At 56.2% G+C, this 18,049-nt stretch overlaps 5 protein-coding genes across 5 annotated transcripts; 4 read left to right on the top strand and 1 right to left on the bottom strand.

Annotated features, from left to right (window-relative positions):
* Positions 1 to 97: 97 nt before the first annotated feature.
* Positions 98 to 1,785, top strand: C7974DRAFT_28274 (uncharacterized protein). Its single transcript, XM_046137599.1, has 3 exons — positions 98 to 392; positions 436 to 826; positions 872 to 1,785. Exons 1-3 carry the CDS (start codon positions 222 to 224, stop codon positions 1,369 to 1,371), a joined length of 1,062 nt encoding a protein of 353 aa, XP_046003562.1. The 5' UTR covers positions 98 to 221; the 3' UTR covers positions 1,372 to 1,785.
* On the bottom strand, positions 1,749 to 7,540 carry C7974DRAFT_326614 (armadillo-type protein). Its single transcript, XM_046138991.1, has 3 exons — positions 7,033 to 7,540; positions 2,578 to 6,943; positions 1,749 to 2,531 (listed from the first exon to the last, which is right to left on the bottom strand). Exons 1-3 carry the CDS (start codon positions 7,407 to 7,409, stop codon positions 1,989 to 1,991), a joined length of 5,286 nt encoding a protein of 1,761 aa, XP_046003563.1. The 5' UTR covers positions 7,410 to 7,540; the 3' UTR covers positions 1,749 to 1,988.
* A 143-nt stretch (positions 7,541 to 7,683) lies between these two features.
* On the top strand, positions 7,684 to 11,234 carry C7974DRAFT_384349 (NRDE-2, necessary for RNA interference-domain-containing protein). Its single transcript, XM_046140839.1, has one exon. The coding sequence runs from the start codon at positions 7,847 to 7,849 to the stop codon at positions 10,901 to 10,903; it is 3,057 nt and encodes a 1,018-aa protein (XP_046003564.1). The 5' UTR covers positions 7,684 to 7,846; the 3' UTR covers positions 10,904 to 11,234.
* Positions 11,235 to 11,817: 583 nt separating this feature from the next.
* Positions 11,818 to 14,859, top strand: C7974DRAFT_440405 (glycoside hydrolase superfamily; the record flags this gene model as incomplete). Its single annotated transcript, XM_046145323.1, has 6 exons — positions 11,818 to 12,067; positions 12,118 to 12,418; positions 12,468 to 12,661; positions 12,708 to 13,060; positions 13,109 to 14,358; positions 14,616 to 14,859. 6 exons carry the CDS (start codon positions 11,818 to 11,820, stop codon positions 14,857 to 14,859), a joined length of 2,592 nt encoding a protein of 863 aa, XP_046003565.1.
* Positions 14,860 to 15,214: 355 nt separating this feature from the next.
* On the top strand, positions 15,215 to 18,018 carry C7974DRAFT_440410 (uncharacterized protein; the record flags this gene model as incomplete). The annotated part of the gene is made up of 2 exons (XM_046145324.1): positions 15,215 to 15,308; positions 15,362 to 18,018. The coding sequence occupies 2 exons, from the start codon at positions 15,215 to 15,217 to the stop codon at positions 17,941 to 17,943; spliced, it is 2,676 nt and encodes an 891-aa protein (XP_046003566.1). The 3' UTR covers positions 17,944 to 18,018.
* Between the last annotated feature and the right edge of the window lie 31 nt (positions 18,019 to 18,049).

Genomic DNA, 18,049 nt, shown 5'->3' on the forward strand with positions numbered 1-18,049 from the left:
TTGGGCGGTGCGAGCCGTTGCTGACCCAACACCTGTGGCTCGCGGGTGCAGCCATCCGGACCAAACAAGGCGACGATGCTCGTGATGAACCGTCACGGCGGGTCGGCCTCGTGTCGCAGCCCAGCGGTAAAAGCCAGGCAGACCCAGCGCGCCGCGAGCGCTCACTCACCCTCCACACCACTTGACTCATGGCTGCCGGCTGAGGTTTGGCAGTGGAGACGATGAACCGCGTTAGTCAACGGGATGGCCCGGTTCCCGACCGCGGGCCCGCCCTCATCGTCATGATGTGGGTGCTGACCGCGCTGTCGCTGGCGACGGTGATTCTGCGCTTTTACTTCCGCGCGCGCCGGGCGCAGATCGGCTGGGACGACATCTTCATGGGGACGACCTGGGTATGTGCGCGGCTGTTTGGTGCGACAAAGCTGACGACCCGAGGCGTGCTTCGTGGGCTGGTCCACGGTGCTGACGCTGTACGCGAACCGCGGCGGCTGCATGCACATCTGGGATGTCCAGGAGCGCGGCGTGGACAACCTCACACGCGTGATTCTGCTGAATTGGTCGTCGCAGATCTTCGGCATCATTGGCGTCGCGTCCGGCAAGATCTCCATCTCCGCGCTGCTCCTGCACATCATGCGCGACGGCGGCTGGAAGTGGCAGCGCATCTACATCTGGACGGTGACTGTCGTGCTGACGAGCTGTGTCGCCGTCGCGTGCTCGCTGCTCACGTTCCTGCAGTGCAGTCCGCCGAGCCGTCTGTGGGACCTGCGGGTGGAGGGAACGTGCATGGATCCCGAGGTCATGGCGGGCTTTGGCATCTTCACTGGCGGTAAGTCAGCCCTGAGTGTCTCGCTACCGATTCTCACACTGCCAGCGTTCTTTACCTTCGCCGATGCCAGCCTCGCCATCATCCCGCTCAGCATCTTCTCGCGGCTGCGTATCAGCATGCTGCAGCGCATCCAGCTGTGCATCGTCTTCGGCCTGAACATCCTCACCTCGATCTGCTCGGGCATCAAGACCCAGTACCTGGCTGAGCTTGGTAACCGCACCGACCAGACGTGGGCGACGTACGACATCTTCGCGTGGGTCACCGCCGAGCTCTTCCTCCTGGTCGTGTGCGGCACGGTGCCGACTCTGTACCCTCTTCTGCGCGCCATACAGACGGCGCTTGCATTCGTCAGAGACCTAGTGGCGCGGCGCCCACGATCAGGCGAAGAGCCGCTGACACAGCACGACGAAGTGCTGACGGTTGGAAAGATCAGGATGCGGATGCAGAGAGAGATGACGGAGGTATCGTCAGACGGGAGCAGAAGCGAGGCTCAGCCGAATCATAACGATGGGGAGTGGCGAGTGCGGACAAGAGTACAGCGGTGACGCTGGTGTTGTGCATGGAAGCACTGCATTGAACCGCGAGATTCAGGGAAACAGTGGGTAGTTACAATGAAATGACACATGGCGTAAGGTTAAAAGGGACTGAGAAAATATTGGAGTCTGAGACAGACAGAGCATGCCACACTCTGGTTGAATTGAAGCTGTGACGAGAGAGTTGATTGCCAATGGCTCACAATGGCTGTTCGATGAGAGTCCATAAGATGTTTGACGAGAGGGGATCTAGAATAAGACGGGAGACTTGTGATGAAAATGTCGGCCAAGATGCAAAGGGATAAACAATGGCATTGATGACTAACGGATGAGGGGTCGACATCAATACACACAAACAGACTCGGGAATTGACGCAGACGAGATTCAGCCGATCAATTGTGGGATATGTGCGCTGAAGATAAAGCAAGACGACAAACGCTAACCTACCTAGCGCACGCGCTTTCCGTCACCTCTGCAGCCGCTACCGGTCCTTTTACATACCGCTATGCACAGTCACAAAGTCACACAACATCTTGTATAAAAACATCTGAAATTGGGAATATACCCACCGCACTATCTACGCCAGAAAATGCATCAACACAACCGCTTTTCACAGCAACACTACCGCCTTACTGCAGCATCCCCTCCAAATCCTCGCCCAGAATCTCCTCCACAGACGAAATCCACCTCTGCGTCTCGCGCTCCACCAGCTCGTCGTCGTCCTCCCGCAACTCGCTGATAAACGGCAGCATCTCGGGCAACAGGCCCAGCCACTCCTCGCCCAGCCGCTTGGTCAGGCTCTGCTCGCACAGCACGGTTGCGAGGCGCGTGTGCGCTTCCTCGGCGCGCATGGACTTGAGCAGCACGGCGTTCATCTCGCGGTGGTTGTCGAGCGACGAGGCGGAGGCAGCCGCGAGCTCGGTGATGGTGGGGATGACGTCGGTTGTGACGGTGTCCTGGATGGGGAGGGTGAGGTGTTTGAGCAGGGGCGCCATGATGGCGCTGTAGTGCGAGGGGGCTTGCCAGAAGCCGTCCTGGTCGTGTTGGAAGGTTTTCTGGAGCGAGGCGAGGACGGCGCTGCGGAGGGTGGGGTTTGCGTCTTCCCTGATCAGCTGGCCGAGCAAGCTCGCAACGTGTTCGATGATGTAGCTGGAGTAGGTTGTGACGATGGACTGGTGATGTTAGCTGTGTAGATGTGATGGAGTGACGAGGACATACCTTGAACTTGTCGAAGAAGGCGGCGAGGAAACGGTAGAATGTGATGGCGCGCTCCGGCTGTGCACTGACAGGGCCTTCCTGGTCGACGAGCTGGACGAAGAAGGGGCGGAACGTAGCGTCGTTGAGCTTCAGTACCATGGCGACCACCGACTCGACGAGAGTGTTCTCGAGTTGCTCAACCTCTTCCTCATCGTATTCTGCGTCCTTCTGCAAGCCAATCGCTGTTCGCAGGTTGAAGCTGGAGAGAACCAGATTGAACAGCGTTGAGCTGGACTTGATAAGCTTGGCCTTGGTCTGAACATCAACGGCGGAGCGGAGCAACTCGAGGTGTTCCAGCGAGGCGTCAAAGCCTTGAGAAACGGCGTGCGGCCATGTGGATTGAATGGCAGCAAAGACCTCCTGTGCGCTGAGGTGCTCGGAGACACTCTGGTAGAAACCACGGCGGCTCTCGTCGCAGGCATCCTCGAGATCAGCAGCAGCGGATCTGTGCGATAACCGCAGAGCTGTCTCGAGGTACTCCCGCGAGAACACGTATCCGAGTCGCTCGACGATGTCTGAGATGAGGGTGTAGACAGCGTTGTGCAGTCCGGCATTCTCCTCGTCAATAGCCTTGGAGAGGTAGTCGAACGCGATCGGCAGCACAGATGGCAGGATGGAGATGAACTCGTCCTCCAGCACATCCACGATTGAGGTAAGACACAGCAGGGAAAGGACACGGAGCCTGTCGTCGCTGTGCTTCAGCGACTGCGGGCCAGCAATGGTCTGTGCGACTGAAGCGACGGCAGAAGTATCCTTCTTGCCGAACCGCTCCACGATGCTGTCGATACAGCTGACGGAGATGATTTTGGCGTCGAGAGACTTTGACTGCTGTAGGATGTTCTCGACGCTAGGCAAGAACGCGACCAGTGCCTCGACTGACTGCCTGTCGTTCTGAACGACCGAACCAGCTCGTACCTGAACAGACTTGATCGCGGCGACCTGCACTTGGGCATCGGCCTTGGCGAGCAGCAGCTCGGCCGACTTGACAAGCTCAGCAGACGGGAGTAAGTCCAGGGCCCGCGCCAGGACGCGACTGCAGCCCTCGTAGAGCTTGGGCGTGGATGCGACCTGCTTCGAGATCTGGATTGTGACCTCAACAATGCTGGCGAAGACATCGCGAGGTTTGCTGTTGTCAGACTTGCGACGGAACGCCCTGGTGACGTGTGCGCGAAGTCTCTCATCAGCTGCGAGGTCTGCGAGGCACACCAACAGGTTCTGAATAGCGGACTCGACTTCAGCGGGCTTCTTCTCGTTCAAGCCGAACAATGTATCCGAGACCTTGCGCTTCGGCCCAGCAGCATCCGCTACAAGGTCGAGATAGCCCTTGATGGCATCGAATGTGTGGATGGGGTCGAAGACAAGCAGCAGCTCGGTCGAGAACCTGCGCTGCGTCTTGGTGTTGTGGTACCGGTCCGCAAGGAGGGCGATGATCGCAGACAGAGAATCCTCAGGACCAAGCGTGCGGGCAAGTTCCGAGAACAGCTTGAGTCTTCGGTGCAGGGGAATGTGCTCGAAGGCGGCAGTAAAGCTCAGCAACAAGTCTGACACACCAGTCAGGAAGTTCTTGTGCTTTGCGCGCAGCGACGCGGCCAATTGCGGCACAACACGCGAGATCGTCTTGTCGACAACCTGGGCTGAGTAGTCGTCCTGCTGGCGGAGCAGAGTCGAACCGATGAATGTGAAAATCGGCATCAGATTGTGGAGGATCAGATCCGGGACCCATGTCGCGAGGTTGGAGATCAGCAAGAGCGCGCTGTTCTGGACCTGTGGGCTTGTGGAGTGTCGGATGGCATCGATAAGCAGGTCGGCTCGGACTGCTGACTGATATTCTGTTGTCTCGGGGTGCTCCTTGAAGAAGTTGACCATGGGTGTCAGTGCGCCGAGGATCATGCTCTGAAGGTAGACCAGCTCGGAACCAGACTGCTGCTTGAGTGGCTGTAGGTCACCGAAGACGTTGAACAGACTCCTGAACAGCTCGGGGTGCGACCCGGGGTTGGAGCCTTCGATCAACTCCAGAACCAGGGTGAGGCGTCTCAGCAGACGTTGCAACTCGTCTGCGGATGAGACATCCACTCGTGCCATCTCGTTGCGGCTGGTCCGTCTCCTCTTCTTGGTGGGTGGTCCCTCAGGCATTTGCAGTGCTGAAGGGACGCTGTCGAGGAAAGTGATGAGTGTAGCAGAGTCGAGCTTGACATTGCGCAGAGTCTCGAGGGCGCGCTCGCGGCAAAGCTGGTCAAAAGGCTCGATGCTCTCCTTCAGTGACAGGTCCAGCAGAGTCGGGGCCAGTGCAAGCCTGGCATCGCCCTTGAGGGAGGGCCAGAACGCATTGATTTGGTCAAAAGCAGCACCGATCAACGCAACACGCTCCTTGTTGAGGGATCCTGCAATGACTTCACCCAGCAGCTGTGTGCTCTTGGCTTCCCTGACGACCAGAGCGTTGAGGTGTCCCTTGTCTGCATCCTCGACCGAGACTTGCTCATCTGCGCACCTTGTAGCGACCTGCGATGCTGCAAGTGTGCACCACTCCTGCACAAGTGGAACGATCGTATCGCCACGGACGCTGGCGGAGACTTTGCCTGAGAAGTTGAACACCGGCAGCACGTTGATCCTGAATTTCAGGAGAGGGCTGGCGGCTACGTGGCTACCCAAAAAGCTGAGGACAGACGTACGGACCGGCGCCTTGACGGCTTGCTTGGACTTTGTTGATTGAGATCCTTCCAGAGCATCTCTGACACCTGGGATTACGAACTTCGAGTCCATCACGCATTCTTCGAGCACAGGGCTGAGTACAGAGGTCAGGAAAACGGCAGCATCGTCGGCCTTCAGCTCCGCGACAGTTCCAGCACCCTTCCCATACAGCTCAGCGCCCCAAGTCTTCGGTGTCTTGGAGACTGTTCGCTTGGAAAGCGCGGCAACGCACGCCGCAGCAGATCGGCGCACAATGGATGAGGTGTCGCAGAGCGCATGGAGAAGATAGGGGACGACGTTCTGGAAGTCTACAACTGCTGCGGTGCGCTTAATGGTGGATGCGGCAGCGCGGAGAGCGGCGATCCGGACGGGAGCAGATCGCGATGTTGACCATATGCGGATCAAGAATGTAAGGTACACGTTCGATTTGTCGGCGTCTTTCTGCTCAAGGTCAGGAGACGCCAGGAACCGTGCCGTCTGGTTCGATGACACTGCTTGCTCGAATGCGGCTGCGACAGCGTTGAAGTCTTTCGAGGCGGTCAGAGCCAGGAAACTGCTGGCCTTGAAGCTCGGGACCGGTATTGTTGATGGGACGGTGGTTTCGTCGGCATCGGCCATCTCTTCGTCGTCCGACTCGAACGAGATTGCCTGTACATCCTCGATGGTCTGATCAATGGAAAGGCCAAGAGACTCCAGATCGATGTCGTTCTCCTTGGCGGCAATCTGCAGCTTGGGGGCCAAAAGGCGATCCTCGGAGAGCTTCGCGGCGAGCTCGAGAAGCTGACCGTGCTCTTCTGAGCCGGACGCGCTGTCGCTTATAGACCGCAGGAGTGTCGATAGCACGATGTGTGTTTGCGGTGCGGTGAGGAGTTTCGACTCGGTAATCTCTGTGAACAGAGCACGCTTCTCATCTGAGCGACTGGAACTGCTCAGGGCGCCCAGAGCGCAGCCGAGCGCAAGACGTCCAACAGAGCATTGCGCCGCGGCGGCTGTCAGCGAGCTCGACAGCTGCGGTATTCTCAAAAGCCTCTTTGTGACCGCATTTGACAGCTGTGCGCTCGAGCGCTGCTCAGCAAGTGTAGCCAGCACCAGTATGCACTGGTCTAGCGAGTCGGGGCCCTGTGCCATGACCATAGCCTCCATCAGGGAGTCCAGTACCTTATCTCCAACCTGGGCGTTCGTTGCGAGAGCGTGTATGATCAGGTAGCAGGCAACAACGACCTCTGGCCCATTTACAGCCCGCATGGCGCTGTTCAGCACCGGGACGATGCGAAGCAACACCTCCTCCGTCTTCTGCGCTTGGATCTCCCTCCTCCCAGATGTGCCGCTGTTGAAAATGCCATGGATCGCCTGATATGTGACGGTCGCCCAGAAGTTGAGCAGGTGTGTCGACTCGTGGCCGGCTGCAAGTACGCGGACGGTGTACGACTGGAAGGCGTTGAAGAACTCGGGGGTGTTGATTGCGGTATACACAATCGTCTGTCGCGGCGGGTTCGTCTTTGCTTGGATGTACGGGAAGAGGAAACGCAGCGCATGTCGCGGCTGCGCGGGGAGGATCGAGAGCAGCGCCACGAACTGCGGTGTCTGGTGGTAGGGAAGGTATGTGAAGACGAGGGTCTCGGTGTTGTACTCGTGCGCTCTATGCAGTTGTCAGCTGTTGTTTCCAGAAGTCGCAGTATTAATGCTCTCGCAGCGATTGCGCGCAGCCAGAGCTTCTATGGCACGTACTTGAATCTTCGCACAAGCCACTCCAGAGCCTTCTGGGCGGGCTTCAGCAGCAGGCGCGGGCCGACTAATGTAATGAAGGCCTCCAAAACTGTGTTCAGCTTCTTGTTCTCGGCATCGGTCATCTGCAGGCGGTCCTCCTCTTTGCTCTGCTCGCTAAATAGGTTGCCCGCGAATTGGCGGAAGCGGGCATCGAGCGCGCATAGCTCCCGAAAGCCGTCATGGCATATGAGATAGAGGTTTTCGAAAGATTGCGACCCGGCGACCTTGGATTCGAACAGCAGCGACTTGCCGTGCGCCGACTTTTGTGCCTTAAGGTCGAGCTGGTGGGTGCTCGTAGCCGCGATGGCTGCAAGCTGCTTCTGGAGCGCTGTCGCCATTTTGTGGTGATTGGTTCTTCTACGGGCTTATGAGGAGATATGCGGGATCCCAACAGCCATCGGACGCAGCAGGACGGCGTGGATTATTGTCGTGGCGGGCTGGTTGGTCTGCGTCGCAAAGCCCAAAATTTCTCTACGCCATGAAGATCCATGCATCGGCCAAGATTTCACTGGGCCGCACAGACGCCGAACATTTTACGGTGCGCCACTAACACCAATAGCGCAGCCAGGCATCTATCGACACGTGACGTGTAGCAACCTCCACTGCCAACACAATGCTGGATAAACAGGCCAATGCAGCCGTCGATAATACGGAATCGTGAGCCTTGAAATCACCGGAGTAATGTCTTGGCGACCACGTTCCCATCCTCTCGCCAACATCATCTGAGCGGTGCATCTACGGCAACCCTCAGCCCTCAGCGCGGTGCAGTGCCAGCATGAGCTCCAGCGCTCCAAAGTTTGCCAGCTTCCGGCCGAAGCCCAAGGTACCCGAGCAGCCTCTGTCGGTTGAATCTCGCCGCGAAGAGAAGGAGCATAGAAAACACAGTTCATCGAGGGAGAAGCCGCGGGAGGATCGAAGGAGAACACCGCCACGCGAACAGCGGGAGCATGACCGAGATGCATCTTCGAAAAGGGCCTATTTCAGCGACCGCCGCGGGGATCTCGACATCGTCAAGTACGGGACGCTGAACCGCTACGACATACCAAGCTATCGACGCAGTGGCTTCGGCAATGTGCTTGGGCTGCCCGGCCAGAAGATCGACCGCGAATACTCGACTGAAAAGAAAATCTACATCTTACCTCTTGTACGTCGGCGTCAAAAGCGGATGCTCACCGACAAGTCCGCAGCAAGAGACAGCAACCGTACTCTGCGGCTTATTAAGATTGCAGAGGACCACTATGCCGACGCAAGTCGTGACTTCATTGCGCTGTCAGGCACCGGCAAACGGAAGCGAACTCCTGGCAGTGACAGCGAGGATGATGCGCCACGCGCAGACTATCGTGGCATTGACGAAAAGCCGGACCCCAATAAAGTTGACGACGCGGATACCTACTACGAGTCAGACACGGAGGCTGCAATCGCCAGCTCTGAAATTACGCAGAAGAATTCCAGGCTCATTCGAGAGACTCGAGATGATCCAGGAAACCTGCAGGCTTGGCTGGACCTCGTCGAACATCAGGAATCGATGATGAAGCTGGATCGGGCGATCTCTGAGCTCTCAGCGGCCGATCGACAAAACCTTGCTGATGTGCGCATCTCAACATACGAAGAAGCTTTGCGCAAGATCGGCGACAACATAACGAATCAGATCGAACTCCAATCCGGACTCTTACATGAAGCGCAGAGACATTGGGATGATGCGAAAGTGGCAGGGAATTGGCAAGATGTGCTCAAGCGATATCCTCACAGTGTAAAACTGTGGTCCAGATATATCGACTTCGTTCAATCGACATTCTCGAGGTTCAAGTATGAAGAATGTCGCGCTGTCTTCTCAAATGCTCTCGAGGCACTGCGATCGGTGAACTCGGGAGATCAGACAGCTACAGCAGAAGCTAGGCTGCATCTCATTGTGCGTCTCACAACGATGATCCAGCAAGCTGGGTACCAGGAGCTTGCATTGGCCATCTGGCAAGCCGTACTCGAGTTCAGCCTGCTGGCTCCCCAGAACCTTGCCGCTGAAAAGTCAAAGCAATTCGAAGAGTTTTGGGAGAGCGAGGCACCTCGTATTGGCGAGACAGATTGCAAAGGCTGGAGACATACATCGATTGACGATGCAGTGCCGCCGGTGTGTTCTATCACGCTCGATACATCTGCTTCAAGGTCTTCACTCGAGGACTTTCGAAAACGTGAGCTTGACTCCATCAACAAACTTCGGTATCCTGGCCGCTCCACAGATGAGGTGGGCGAAGATGACCCATTCCACACAGTCTTCTTCTCTGATCTGAAGGATTATGTCGGTGACTTTCCTGAGCTCTCGGCGGATACACAGATTGATGCATTCTTGTGCTTCTGCGGGCTTCCTGCAATGATTCAGCAGAGTGAAATTGGCCCTTGGAGGACCGATTCGTTCTTGCAAAGCAGGACTTCTTCCTTTGAGACTGCAGCAGAGATGGGATCGGAAAGTCTTCAATACGAGGAAGCACTCTCACGATACTGTCAAAACCCAATCGCCAGATTCCGGATGACAAGGGATCTGTTGGTGCAACAGACATTCTCACTCGACAGCTCCAGGCTCAGTCCGGAGTTCGTCAGGACCACCCTGAAGTTATTGGTCACAAATATTCCAGACAGCGAGTGCGTTGGTGAGTACCTGCTAGCTTTCGAGTCAAGGCACTTTCCTTCAGACGTTACTAAAAGCGCAAAACGACTGCTCAAAGAACGACCCTCCAGCGTCCGACTCTACAACATGTACGGGACTGCTGAAGGGCAGCGCAGTAACTCTACAAAGGCGGTTCAAATCTTTTCTGCCGCACTCAACATCAAATCTGCCTCCGTAGATCGCCTCGAACTTTTGGAGAGCTACGTTTGGCAGGCATTACAAGACGACGACAAGGTGGAGGCTCTCCGGCGGTTGGTGCAATACCATGGCGGGTCATTCTCTGAGCAGTCTGCATCTGCCTCCATTGAGACAGCTCGTGCCGCGTTCCAAGCCTCACTCGAAGAGGGGCTTCTGAGCCAGAACTACGCACACGCAGTCCTAAACGCTAATCACCTTGCACTGCTCGCCTACCTATCCGGTAAAAGCACTATAAGCGCCGCTCTGGTAGCCCACAGCAACCTCACCGCCTGGTTCGCATCGCACAAGCTCACCTCCTCGGTCCCCGCAGAAACCCACGCCCAGGCCATAGCTCGTCTGCTCGCCTACCACGTCACCCACACCTCCATCGTAAAACCCGCGCTCCTCCGTGACGCTCTCGAGCCCCTCATCGCCACATTCCCCGACAACACGATCCTCCTCTCCGTGTACGCCGCAAACGAGGCGCGCTTTTCCATCGACGACCGCCTGCGCGGTAACATGCTGCGCGTCCTTAATACCTCGTCGAGCTCGAGCGTCACAACCTGGGCTTTCGCGATCCACCACGAGAGCCTGAAAGGCGAAGTCGCAGGCTCAACACACCACTCCCGCCGCGCGCTGTACAAGCGGGCTACTCACCCCGACGCCGCGGGCGCCCACTGCCCAGCGCTGTGGGAGATGTATCTGCGTTTCGAACTCGAGCGGTTTCGCGCCGAACAGCGTCTGCGGCCGGATAAGCGACCACGCAGGGATGGAAAGAAGAATAAGTTCGAGATAGGGGTTGAGGAAGCGCGTGAACGGGTCCGGGAGACGTTCTACCGCGGACTGAAGGCGCTGCCGTGGTGTAAGGATTTCGTGATGCTGGCTTTTGGGGAGGCGGGAGAGGTGTTCGGGGATGAGGAGTTGGGGCGGTTGTATGGGGTTATGGTGGAGAAGGAGATGAGGGTGTATGTTGAGATGGATGGGCTGGGGGCTTGAGGTTGATGGTGGGTACGTAGTCTGCGACTCGAGAATCGTACCGCAATACGTGGATGTCGCGATGTTAGTACTAGACGTCACTATGGACGGTGATATCTCCCAGTGTCGAATGGCAGGAGCTATCCGGTGCTACTAGCGCGGTCTAGTGCGATGATCTTGCGGCAGGTGGGGTGACTTCACGTCTCTTATGAGTCGTTGCATCTTGTTTATCGGCGACAAACAGTTGATTAGGGTTCTCGGCGTACGATCTTCACCTGTGTTTGATCTTCGCGAGTACTCACTCGATGCACAATGCAAGAGCTGGGGTGATAGTTGATCCATTTATCAGTGCATTGTTCATTATTGAAACTTGAAACTGTAATGATCGAGCATGTCTTGTCAGGTTCTGTCGGGATTGCAAGCTTCTGCGACGAGACAAACCAGTGAGCTACGTAGACCTGTCTGGAATAGGTCAGAGCATGTGATTACGTTTGCTCAGGCCGGACTCATATGTCTTGGAATTCTCAGGATGACTGACCTTCCGCAATGCGAAGGGGTCGTACACTGTGCGTCTGTCCGTTCTAGGAAAGCGTTTACGCATTGTACCTCATGCCTTGTCACCGCTTGAGGGTACGAGTTTGAGCACCCGTTTATACAAACCTCGAGCATGGCATAGTTTAGGTGAAGCTATCCCGACATCGGGGATATCTGAGCCCTAGCGTCATCAATCCCCTCAGGGCAGTGCATCCTCACACCCGACCTTCACTAAACCCACTGCCCCACTTTTGCAGGGTCCGCCGCGCTTAGAAGTTCATTCCACCTCGCTCAGCTTGCTCTCCTTCTCACCACCAACCGCATACGGCTGAGCTCACCCGCATTCCTCAGAGTAGTGCGCGCACTCGCAGTTTTTTCCGCTGACAGTGCATGTGCACATCATGCGGCTGTCCTTCATCGCCTCCGCCTTCATAGGGCTGGCTGCTTGCAGCTCACCTTCTGCCGGCGATTCTGATCTCGCTCTCTTCGGTGCCCCGCGCCACAACCTCGACGGTGTGCTTCCTGTACTCGACATCGAGGAGCAGTACATCCGCAGCCAGACCGACGGCAGCGTCAAGGCCTTTGGTGGTACCAACCTCCAGTGTAGCGCCGCCAACCCCTGCCCCGACGGTAGCTGCTGCAACTCTCAAGGTACGTACTTCTTCTACTATCTCACTACGCTGTATCATTGAAAACGCTAGGACAATGCGGCTACCGCGACGAGCATTGCAAGGAGTCTTGCGTAGCCACTTGCGATGCCAAGGCTCCATGTGGTGTGAACAGTAAGAACGGTGGACAGGCCTGCCCGCTTAACGTCTGCTGCTCGCACTTTGGGTTCTGCGGCGCAAGCGAGGCGTTCTGTCGTGATGAGACTGCGTCTGGTCAGAGCACTCCGTGTCAGAAGGGCTTTGGCAAGTGCGGTACTGTGAAGTCACTCGCGCAACCTTCTTGTGGAACAGGTAGCGGTACGGCTTCGCGAAAGATTGCCTACTACGAGGGTTGGTAAGTACATCGAGCTCACAGGTCATCGTTCGTTGTTGACGTGATGTAGGAACACTCGTCGCCGACCTTGTGACAAGGTCTGGCCTGCCAACATTGACACTACCGGCTTGACGCACCTGATCTTCTCTTTTGCTACAATCGACCCAGTGACATTCGCGGTTTCACCTATGCACCCCGATGACGAGAAGCTGTACGCAGACTTCTTCGCTCTCAAGGATGGGTCCCAGAAGTGGATTGGCATTGGTAAGTCTTTCGATTCAGCTCACTTGAACATACTGACAGTATCCAGGCGGATGGGAGTTCTCTGACGCTGGTGCCACGCGCTACACTTGGTCTCAAATGGCCAGCAGCAAGACCAACCGCGACGCCTTCATTGCCTCACTCTCCAAGTTCCTCGACAAGTGGAGCTTCCAGGGTATTGATATTGACTGGGAGTGGCCGGGTGCTGAGACTCGTGGTGGCAATCCAGCCATTGACAAGCAGAACCAGATTGATCTCATGAAGGAGTTGCGTGCAGCTCTTGGTTCTCGCGGTCTGTCAGTCGTCGTGCCAGCACAGTATGAGTATTTGAAGAACCTTGACCCCAAGTCGCTCGAGTCAAATGTGGACTTCCTTAACATCCTCGCCTATGATCTTCATGGTGTAAGTGTCTAACTACAGCAATCCAACCCCTCTACTGACATATAATAGCCTTGGGATGCATCGATTCCTGGCCTCGGTCCTCTCATCAAGCCGCACACCGATCTCAAGGAGATTGACACCGCTCTCGACCTCCTCTGGTTCAACGATGTGACTCCCGCAAAGGTCAATCTTGGCGTTGCCAACTATGGCCGTGGATACACCCTCGCTGACGCGGGCTGCACACACCTCGGATGCACATGGAACGGACCCTCTCAGGCTGGCGAATGCACCGAGCTCGCAGGCATACTTTCGCAGTGCGAAATTCAGCGCCTCATCGGCCAGAAGAATCTGCAGCCTGAGATCATCAAGGATGGCGCAGGTGTCAAGCAGATCATCTTCGACGGCCAGTGGGTTGGATACGACGACAAAGAGACTCTAGGACTGAAGACGGAGCTCGCCAATGACCGCTGTCTCGGCGGTACGGCGCTGTGGGCTATCGACTATGCTTCCTGTGGTGGCGGCCCAGGCGGCCCTGGGGCTCCTCAGTCAAGCTCCGCTGTGCCTGTGCCTTCTGCTCCTGGTGTTTCGGTTGCTCCTTCGGTGCCTGCATCATCGGCGCCGGCATCGTGGACACCTGAGCCATCGGCTTCGGCACCTATATCTTCGACACCTGATTTATCGTCATCGACGCCAGTCGTCTCTTCTGTGTCCGGCTCTGTGACATGGTCGTCCGAGACTTCTTTACCGCCGCCGGCGCAATCGTCACAGGTCGTTTCTTCCATCGGCTCTTCAGCTGCATCAGAGACTACACCGTGGTCTTCGGATGCTTCCTCGGCTTGGACATCAGCGCAGTCATCACAGATCGCATCCTCAACAGCCGAGATCATATCTCCAAGCACTTCAACAGCCGAGATCATATCTCCAAGCACTTCAACAGCCGAGATCATATCTCCAAGCACTGCTGTGTCAGAGTCTGCTCCATGGTCTTCACCAGCGTCTTCAATCTCGCAGACTGTTCAGTCGTCGCAAGATATGTCCACGGCATCTCAATATACCTCGTCGCTCGCATCCGGGGTTCAGTCATCTGAAGCTGTGCAGACATCGACAGATGTACCCACATCCTCATTCACGTCCGGATTTCAATCGTCTGATGGAGCTACAACAGTAATCCCAAGTGTCTCTTCCACCGGCTCACTCACCACAGAGCCGTCAGCATCGCTATCATCGACCAATGCTTTCTCGTCCGCGGCATCATCTGTTCCAAGCTCATCTGCAGCATGGTCATCTCAAGATTCGTCGACAGCTTCATCAGTTGCATCGTCTGTTGGGTCAACGTCTACATATTCCGAAGTCTCAAGCGTAGTCGATCCTTCACAGACCTCGCTCGCTTCACTCTCATCGGCTCCCTGGTCGACAGAATCTGGAACGTCATCACCTGCAGGGTCGACATCGGCATCATATTCCACCTCAGGCGTACAGTCGTCTATGCAATCCTCTCTCGCAGCGTCTTCAGCGCCAGTGTCAACATCGGACTTCGCCCCGACTAGCGCCGAATCTTCCTCTGCTGCACCAACAGGAGGCTCGACTTCCCTAGACTCAACGTCCTCTGGGCTGAGTTCACCGTCGCAGTCTGGGAGCGGTGCGCTGACTTCGCAAGTGTCTTCAACCTCATCACAGCCAGCAAGTTCAAGTATCGGAGGGTCTTCGTCAGCCTCAGAACAGACGTCGACGACCTCAACAACTCCATCATCGCTCTCAAGTACATCCAGTACATCAGCGACACCTATACCGACCGGCTTGTTTGGCGACCTTTGTCCTAAGTGCCGCGAATCTCCGTGGTGCGATGGGCTTGCGAGCAAGACTATCCCAGAGCTTCCTGAATATCCTCCTCCAGAATGTTTGCAGAACCAGTGGTGCGTAGACTGTTGGCCAAGGCCTATCGAGTTCAAACCAGATCTCTGTCCCCGGGAATGCTTTATGTTGGAATGGTGCAGGCCGCTCTGCGTCCCTCCGGATCAGCATCCAGATGAAATTCCGTCAAGCGGAAAAGATCTGCTGTGGTTTGCTGCTTGGTGGTGGGGCCTCCCAGACAAAGACAAAGGTTGCGTTCCGAAAGATTGCAAGAAGGAGTGTGCGGCGTGGTACGTTCTGACTCTCGTCACCCTCAAAAGGCCAATGTGCCCTTGTCTCCGCAAGAAGTGTACGAGAGGTGAAAAGGAGGAGGAAAAGAAGAAGAAGAAGGACAAAAAGTGCAAGCTTTTTGGATGCGGTAAGCTACAGCTTGGACTCGGTCCACGTTGGAACTCGGCTAACTTTGAGCAGGATGTGGATGGATGGGACTGCCGATCGGCGGTGATTGCGGAGATGTGGACTTGAATATCCCGTTGCCCATTATCCTTCCTGGCGGACTCTTTGGCCCTGACCCTTGCAAACTCGTTGGTGGGTGTCCAAAGGCCACTCCGACGCCTCCCATCAATCCAACGCCTCCCAATGACAACAATCCACCGGATGTCACTCCTCCACCACCTCCACCGGTAAACGATGATGATAATTGGGGCGAGGAGGGTTGCGGTATTCTTGGCTGCGACGGTTACTGCAATGTCGAGGGCGGCTGTGACTGGTGTCCACCCGAGATTTGCGGTGGACCTAAATGTACCCGACCCGGAGGCTGTGGCCCAAGGACGGGACCCAATCCTAAGCCCAAGCAAACGCCAAAGCCGGAATGCGAAGAGAAAGACAAGACGACTGTCACCGAGCGTATCGTTTCGTGCTTCGAAAACCTCAAGGTGGAGCCTACTACCATTGCATCGATCAGCTTTACTATGACAGAGACCGTGACGTCTGCCTGCGTCTCTTTCGAGGCTACTTTTTCTGGCTGTGGTCTCGTCGGTTTTACAAGTACAACCACAAGCTCGAGTATCACCAGCAGCTCCAGCAGTGAAGGTCCGGTGTGCACTCGCGCACCGCTCGATCTTCTCAACGACGAAGGTGACAACGAGCAACCGTCCCCTACGACTGATGGCCCAGCCTGCAGCCGTACTCCGCTCGTGTTGGATAACGATGAAGGCGACAACGAGCATCCGACATCAACCCCAGGCCCGTCTTGCACCCGCGCTCCACTCTCGCTGGATGATGATGAGGGAGACAATGAGCAGCCAACCTCTTCTGAGGCTCCTGCCTGTACTCGAGCTCCACTCTCACTCGATGACGACGAGGGGAACAACGAGGTACCTTCCAACTCTTCGATATCCACGTCGATTCCTACGCAGACCTCCAACTCCTCCAGCATATCATTGACAGCAACGTTTGCGAGTATCACGTCCTCGACTTCACTAGTATCATCGACATCCACGTCAAGCGTCTGGGCGACACCTACTGGCGCTCCAAACTGCCCAACTTGCGATCTTGTCTTCGCAACTTGTATCAAGGAGTCCTGCAAACCAGATGGTTCCGATGCCGTGGTTTGCGCCAAGTTCTGCTTGTCAGCTTTGTGCTATGGTGCAGACAGTGCCCCTTATTGCAAGCGAGGCCCATGCAAACCCGCTGCCTGCCCCACGGTGAATCCAACCAACTTCTTCAGTGGAGAGCCCGCAATTCCCTTCACTACGGTATTGTCACTTCCGAGCACCACGATGACCATCACAGCGATCCCGAGTCTCACCATGTCGTATGCGCCCACGCCGACCTGCAATGCAGGCCATACGATCGACCCGCATGGCAAGTGGACCGCGTTGGTAGAGCATGGTATCCAGCGAAACCCTGCCAACGCGACCTTGTCCTGGACTTTGTGGGACGAGCATGGCTGCAAGGCTGGCGAGGGTCAGTGCTGGAACCAATTCCTCGGCTTCAACATCTCCTGCGATATTGGGGCCCCTACCCGCACTCCGGACTACAGAATGGGCTACGTGCTGCACACAAGCGTTACGGACTCTCTGAATGCACTGGACTCGGAGATCGAGTTTCTCATCTCGAAGCCTGTCGATCACTGCAGTGAATGGTGCTGGGTGAAGTGGAAGACCAATGCCCGGGCAGATGGCAAGTCCTGGCAGATCTCTGATGACTGTGCCCGACAGTGCAGCTCACCTCAGCTCACTGCCACCGATGTCAGCTGCGATGACGGTATCAACAAGTGGTACGACCCAGGCGACACAGCCATTCAGAAGCGCGGCGGTTATTGCACTTGGCGCATGCCATTCAGCCCCGCCAACGACGACCCGCCTCCGCCGCCTGCACCGTGGACTCGAGAGAGCCGATGGACTATCGAATTCACGCAAGTTATGGAGTACAAGACCTCTTCGATCGAGTGGGTGTTGAAAGACCCCAACGGAGACAAGGCAGGTCACCTTTGGAAGGACACTTCAGACTCAGAAAGGGCCATGAGCTTGATTTACGCCAACGACCGAGGCGATCGACCCGACCTCCAGATGCGCTACAAAGTTCTCCTCACCGTGTACCAGGGTCGCAAGAAGGAAGACACACAAGTCAGGCTCACCTACGGAGTCATGAAGAACCTCGGCTGCAAGCACACGGGCGATGTGGACTTCACCTTGGAGCCTGGTCACTGCCAGCCGTACTATGAAACAGAATCCGACGATGAGAAGAAGCAGTCTCGCTTTGAGAACTGTTACTGTCCAAACCCGGTCATGAAAGACAACGTCGAGTTCTCGTGTGAAAAGGTGTTCGACAAATTTTACCCCAAGGACGCAGGCTTTGAACGCAAGTTCAAGTGCTGGTGGCCGCACGACTTGATGGATCCTTACGGGCATTCGGGTGGTGACCTGGCCGGAGTTGACGCCCAGGGACTGGAGGGATTCATGGGGATTAGTGGTGGTAGGAATGTGTCGTGGGCGAATGCGACGTCGTGGTCGAATGTGACATCGTGGGCGAACTTGACATCGCCATGAAGGAAAGGGGATTTCTTGAGCGGCATCTGAAACTCGAACCGATAGCTGTTTGTGGACAATGTACAGCATATAGAGAATACTGTGAGTTTATCGAAATCTTGTGCAT

Source organism: Boeremia exigua (assembly GCF_020726555.1).
Source record: "Boeremia exigua strain MPI-SDFR-AT-0100 chromosome Unknown C7974scaffold_1, whole genome shotgun sequence".
NCBI classification, from domain to species: Eukaryota; Fungi; Ascomycota; class Dothideomycetes; order Pleosporales; family Didymellaceae; genus Boeremia; species Boeremia exigua.